The sequence below is a fragment of the Centruroides vittatus genome, unplaced genomic scaffold (assembly GCF_030686945.1).
Source record: "Centruroides vittatus isolate TY-2023 unplaced genomic scaffold, ASM3068694v2 scaffold_464, whole genome shotgun sequence".
In the NCBI taxonomy this organism is placed as follows: Eukaryota; Metazoa; Arthropoda; class Arachnida; order Scorpiones; family Buthidae; genus Centruroides; species Centruroides vittatus.
In genome coordinates this window covers 2,884,885-2,892,058 of record NW_027122710.1, presented here as the reverse complement: position 1 = coordinate 2,892,058, position 7,174 = coordinate 2,884,885, and the positions used below count along the sequence as shown (strand labels likewise).

The 7,174-nt window shown below is 35.0% G+C and overlaps 1 protein-coding gene across 1 annotated transcript in view; it reads right to left on the bottom strand.

Annotated features, from left to right (window-relative positions):
* Window positions 1–3,687: 3,687 nt before the first annotated feature.
* The window catches only part of LOC136989335 (uncharacterized), a 43,175-nt gene continuing 39,688 nt past the window's right edge, over window positions 3,688–7,174 (bottom strand). Inside the window, exon 10 of the mRNA XM_067287465.1 lies at window positions 3,688–3,906. Coding sequence (XP_067143566.1) covers window positions 3,809–3,906 — 98 coding nt within the window. The 3' untranslated portion in view covers window positions 3,688–3,808. The remainder of the gene's footprint in view (window positions 3,907–7,174) is intronic.

Here is a 7,174-nt window from a genome sequence, read left to right as displayed (position 1 = left end):
TTTCGCATCAAAAAAGTTAAATTGAATGAAATTGAATCTGTTTTTCCACTTGGTCTAGTGGTTGGATAGCTGGTGGTCTATCCCATCACTACTCAGTTGTTCCTTTTTTGGCCTGGCCAAATCTGTAATGGGCCTGAAAAAGATCCCTTTAGTGCCCTTCAGGTAGAAAGACTAAAATAAAAACATTATTTTTATTCTTCAGATTTTGATTTTAAAATTATAGTTTTCACATTACCATAAATATTTGTAAATTTTAGTTTAAAATATTTAATGGTAAACCATTGCTTTCTGTGAGGAAGAATATAAGGATAGGTGTATGCCAGTATGGAAGTCGCCACTTCCATTATGAAATGCAGGCATTAAAAAATGAAAATAAAGAAAGAATTGCATCCTATCATGTTTCAATTAAGGACAAGGACAATTTAGCTAAAATAAAGAACATTTGGCAACCCTAGCCAAAAAAGACAATTGGTGGAACCATTAGTCATAATTTTGCTGTTTGTTTGCATCAAGTCTGTTCAGTTGTTCTCAGAGGGAAAAATGTGAAGCGATTGTAATCTGCTGATGGACATTTTCAAAAATTATGATGGCATATACCAGTATAATGTAATAGGTTAACAAATTCTGTTTTATAGTGTTAATGTTCAAAAATTTAAATGTTTTTTAATAAGCTCAAACATTTTTGACATATACAACTTCTCGAGGAGGACATTTTGTATTTGTCAAACGTTTGAACCCATTAAAAATTTAAACAATTTTTAATGTTAGTCCCATTAAACTGAATTTGTTTTATTGACTTAATGATTTTTGTCTACTTAAAATATTCATTATCAGAAAAGTTTCATTTTAGCGACAACACTCTCTCAATGTCATAATATACATAAATATGGCAGGTGAGAGAGTGGCGTAATCATTTTGTTAATCGAAATTGATTTTTTTTACACCAATCGTTGTTGCTATTTCTTTGATGTGGAATGTTGAAAGACTAATAGTTTTTACTAGACGATTTGTGCTAAAAATAATATTTTGAAAACTTAATTTGTAATAGATTAAGTGAATGAGTGTAATATTTTGTCAAGGAACTTGACACTTGAACATCCAATCCAAAAGCAATAACTTTGGTGATGGCATTTTCAGGCAGTAATGATGACAGTTCTTTTGTCATCGTTACCTGCAGAAAGTAATACTATTAGTAGGGTTTCCAGCTACAGGATAATCAAAAAGTTGACACCCCCCAGCATGATACCTTAATTTTAAAAACATTATTAATAACAGAAATGAAAAATTAATAGAACAAATGTAATTATGAACAAAGTGTATTCTTTGCAAAAAAAAGTTTCTTGGATGTAATTATAGCCACTGTTCAAAATGTCTTCTATTTTTATGAATGTAAGTGTGAACTCTTTTTCCTAGAGTCAGCATAAGACACTACAGATAAGGGTATAGTTTTTTCACAGCTTTCTGTGCACTTCTTTAAGATAAGAAAAGTTATCATTGGCCGCATTTTGAAAACTTTATGGACCTATAAATTCTCACTGTCACCTGTCTGACCATCCTTAATCTCGAGAATGGAGTTAGATAGATGAAAGTCGAGACCAGATACAGAAAACTTAGAGGCATGAGGCCCCAATTAATTGTATACGAACTTCCAGTTTGTACCAGAAGTTCATGTATAGTTATCTCAATACAAAATTTTCTCCTGAAAGGAATGAGATAGATGACTGGCAAGACACTGTTGCTAACAGGAAAAGTATGATGTACAGAGGTAAGACACTACTAATTTGAGGTGGTGAGTATACATTTAATTCAATTTTAAAAATACGATTAAAAGTAGCAGCCTGGCATTGTGACGATATCACAATGAATATCATTAAATTTTAGTTATTATTTTAACTCAATTGTACCAGTTGCCCATCAGTCTACTTGGCAAGACTGGCCACAGATTAGAGAGACAGATGGTTGACTTCTATGTTAAAGAAAGTCATTTGATTTGAAACATTTATTTAAAAAAGTCGGTGGTGTGACCAATCACCAACAGGACCAATTCAGAAGTTAGTGGAACCAAGATCACCTTTCTCATTAGACACATGATGCGAATCATTGATGACTTTGCTATTTAAATTAGATTTCAATGCATGTGCTGAAAAGATACTACTACTGTTTTTCAGTACACACCACAGTTGAATTTAAATCAAATTAATCAACATTTACATAATGTAAATGGTATCTAAACAACTCATGTTTAAAGATTGGGATGAATGAAATTACCTTCCTTAGTTTTAACTTTATTCAGTTGGTATGTTATAAAATAATATGGCACTGCAATTTTATTTCATGCATAAAAATGCCTACAACTAAAACAGTAGAAAAGCTTTATTTTTTGGGGTCAGGAACAGACTAATCCTTTTCATATTGTTTCTTATGGGAAAATTCATTTCAGTTTTGGAACAAATTATGTTCAAAAACAGAGGATTGACTGTATATACAAAATAAAACATCTAACATGATTTTTCACTAGTGTTAACGAGTTTCGTCAACCATTTATTGATTCTTGTTTCATGTGTTTTTGAAGAAGTCGACCACTTCAAAAGCATCTTGATTTATGAATGACAAAGCTTTTAAGGTATTTTCTAGAAACCACAAGGTATATATGGACAAAGTTATCAATTTGATTTACCAATAACTCTCAAGTAGAACACCCTGTATTTTGAGAACTTAAAAGTACCCAATTTTAATTTGCCAAAAGAAATGATTGGTTTAAGATATATAAAAGCAACAAGGGGCATCTGGTAGTAAAACTTGTCAAGTTCTATGGAGATTTTTTTTCTATGCCATACTTGGGTATACAAAGTCAAATTGTGAACATTATCTACACAATAATGTTCACAATTCATGTAGTGAAGGTTTTGTCATGGGATAAAGTGCAGGTTGTGGTCTGGTATGTCAAACAAATGGCTTCCAAGATCTCCCAAACCGACCCCTTAGTTTTCTTTCTGTGGAGTTGAGTAAGAGGGTATTAGGAAAGTCCTCCTGATAAGGGGGCTATGGCTGCATTGACATATTGTGGTGATTGTAACACTGTAGCAGGGATTATAGGGGGAATAAGGGATTCTGCAGGTCCCAGGGGGCATTTGGTTATGTCCAGATCTAAAAATGAGCTTTTTCCTCCAATCTCTTTTTCCCAAGTGAAATTGATGGAGGGATATGCACTAGTGAGACATTGTTCATGAAACATGAAAGATATGGTTTATACAACTTTAGTCAGAGACCTTCAGGATCTTTGGGAATTGCTACTGTGACTGCATACAGATGTAGTTTTTCAATGAAATTTAGTGAGTTTTTCTCTCATATAAAAGCTTTAACAGTCCTATTCTGAAATGCAAATTGACCAATCAAATTGTCACTATTCAATTCAAATATATCTTTAACTGGAACTTTGGATTCATTAATTTACATAAGTTCACAAAGAAAATATTTAGTGGGCCATTTCAGATTTCTGAGAGAAATAAAAACAAAATTACATTGCAAGATTGTTTATTTGTATGATTAAGTTCTTTTTTGGCCTAATTATAATCAACAGAAGAAAGTATTGTGTTCATATGATTCTAAACCCATATGTCCATCTCATAACTACAAAATTTCAGGATAATTTACTAAAGCAGGAATTATCTGAAATAATAATGCAAATTTAGTTTTTCAGTACTTTTAATTTGATTCCATTTTCTACACTAGCAGTTGACACCAAAGATTTATTAAACAATAAGTCATTTTGATATGCAAAGCATATCAAAACATGCAGAAAAATTGATTACATATAAACGACATAAGTAGTCTGATTGTCAGCAGTTATGGTTGAGTCGAGGGTCACCGGAAAATCCGAAGTCAACTGTTGTCCCTCCTGAATATCTGCAATAAAATAATTGTCCATTAACTACACATATAACAACAATTGCTAACAACTCTGAGCAAGTCGGTAATTGTCTTGTACAATTAAGTATTATAAATGATAAGTCATACATTTCGAACAGTGTTGGCTAAGAGCATGTTGCCTGTAGACATATGGCCAATACCAGATTGGAAGTATAGGGCTTGGAAAACAGTGAAAGCCCAAGTAGGTAGTTGGGCTGCACATTGCTTATGATGAAGGATGGACTACAGCCCATTCCCTTGGGTTCCGCAAATTGGTGGTGGGGAAGGGCAACCTTTTGACCCTGTTTAAGACATGCTTGTGCTTAGCGGTACCATAGCCTGCCGCACGCACTGCTAAATAGATGGAATGAAGTTCAGTGTTGGTAATAAGTTGAGTAGAGGGTATTAGGAAAGTCCTCCTGATAAGGGGGCTATGGCTGCATTGACATATTGTGGTGATTGGAACACTGTGGCAGGAATTATAGGGGGAATAAGGGATTCTCCAGGCCCCAGAGGGCATTTGGTTATGTCCAGATCTAAAAATGAGCTTTTTCCTCCAATCTCTTTTTCCCAAGTGAAATTGATGGAGGGATATGCACTAGTGAGACATTGTTCAAAAGCTAGAAAGGCATTTTCCATGTCCTGCCATGCCAATAGAATGTCATTCACGTACCTCAGATATAACAATGGGTAAGACAGTGATTCTCAACCATTGTGCCACGGCACTTTAGTGTGCCACAAGATTTTTGAAGTGTGTCACCACTGCGAATATCCATACATAAGAGATGTCAGACAAGTAATTTAATCGGTTCTACCTTCCTAGGACATGTTTGGAAATTGTAACCAGTATTACCGGTAACTGTTGGTAGTTATTTAGGTCACATTTTCTAAATGCCTTGATAACAGTGATTTTAAACACAGTTGGTTATGATGTAACAGGTTGTCCTGCAGTAATTACTGAAGTAACCATGTGTGCCGCCAAATTTTTAAATTATTAAAAATGTACTGTGATGAAAAAATGGTTGAGAATCACTGGGGTTATGATGAGAGGGAACTCAAAATCCTTGTTGTGTTCAACATGCGTCATTAACCAACTCCGCTAAGACACCAGACAACGGCAAACCATTGGGACACCCTATTTTTGGAGGTACAGTAGAGACTCGTTAATCGAAACACTGGTAATCGGAATCGCCGGTAATCGGCATGATTTTCAGTCAGACTGTGTCGTGCTGAATCGAACGTTTTTGATACTAAATTTACTTCTAAAGTATAATTTTCATGTTTTTATATTCTTCAATATATTTATTTTGTTTGTACAAAAATATATAATAGAAATAATTTTTAACAATATGATAGCCTCGATTATTATTATAAAAATTTTCGTTAGGCTTAAAATCGACGAAAATTCAACATGAAGCGACACGCAACAGAGAAAAATTTGAACATCAGACAGGTTAATATATTTATTCGTACATAATCGGTAATCAGAACAAATCACTAATCTGAACAACCCCAGTCCCCAATTGATTCCGATTTTCGGTTCTCTACTGTATATCCTCCCATTAAAACAGAAGTAATTATGCTCCATGATGAAGAGCAACACCTCACAAATCTCCAAAACTTGTTATGCAGAGAAACCTTCCTTGACGAGTAACAAGTTAGCATGCATGACTACATCGAAGTATGGCACAGAAGGATATAATGCAACAACATCCATTTATAGAAGATGTATGCACTTGGGGGCAAAGCGCATTGCGGTTATTGCTGCCTTAGCCACGATAGATGAAGGTGTGACACAACTTCTATAAAATGGATGTTGTTGCATTATATCTCTCTGTGCCATACTTCGATGTAGTCATGCATGCTAACTTGTTACTCATCAAGGAAGGTTTCTCTGCACAACAAGTTTTGGAGATTTGTGAGGCATTGCTCTTCATCATGGAGCATAATTACTTCTGTTTTAATGGGAGGATATACCTCCAAAAATAGAGTGTCCCAATGGGTTTGCCATTGTCTGCTGTCTTAGCGGAGTTAGTTAATGGCACATGTTGAACACAAGGTTTTTGAGTTCCCTCTTACCATATCTTACCTGTTGTTATATCTGAGGTGTGTGGATGACATCCTATTGGCATGGCAGGACACAGATGTCGCCTTTCTAGCTTTTGAAGAATGTATTGCTAGTGTATATCCCTCCATCAATTTCACTTGGGAAAAAGAGATCAGAGGAAAAAATTTCATTTTTACATCTGGACATCTTCAGGTCCCAGGGGGGGTTTGGTTATCTCCCTATTCCACAAATTTGGCAGCATTCCCCCTATAATCCCTGCCACAGCATTCCAATCACCACAATATGTTAATGCAGCCATAGCTTCCCTTATCAGAGGGCTTTCCTAATACCCTCTACCCAACACTAAACTTCATTCCATCTGTCCAGCAGTGCATACTTCCAAGCATGTCTTAAACAGGCTCAAAAGATTGCTCTTTTCCACCAGAAATTTGCAGAACCCCAGGGAATGGGCTGTAGTCCATCCTTCATTACTGTTTTGTGGTCTCCTCTCAGCCCATATTTGTCACATTTTTAAACAAAATTACTTATAATACTTTGTGCATGGCTGGTAGAAGAAAGGGGGAGGAGAAAGGAAAGATCCTTCTGAGTCGCCTATGTTTGGTTACTGCTCCCTGTACATTTATAGTTATGCAGTTTTTAGGCTACAAGGCCTAATGTGAAACAAGCTCAGCTTCAAATAAATAACAAGTGGACCAAGTGGTTTCTCAGAAGGAGCAGCAAATGACTTTTCTGTTTCTCAGGCATGAAGAAGTGTTTGAGAAACAGAAATGCATGAAAACATCTAAATTGTTGAAGGTCATAGTAAGTTGCACAGCTGACAAATAACCACAATTACCTTTTGTCGCAATTGTGTAACAACCAATGAAAAATTGTATTGCATGTATGTACAAAGTGGTGATTTTCTTTTAATAAGACACACATTAACTTAGGATTCTTGCATGGAAAGTTACTAAACAGTTTTAAATCTTTTCCTCTCTCCTTTCTTGCAACATTTGACTGCAGTTTAATGATGTGCAGAAAATAGAAAACAGAATGCCCCAGAGTTATATTGAAACTATTTGTTTAATCCAAATCTTAAAAGCTGCACAGATGATTGTTTATAATAAAAAAATTAAGTAAAATATTACTTTTAAATAAAATTTTACAGATTTTAAGTTAGACATCAATAGAAAATGACCTGCCATGTTCATCTGTCCA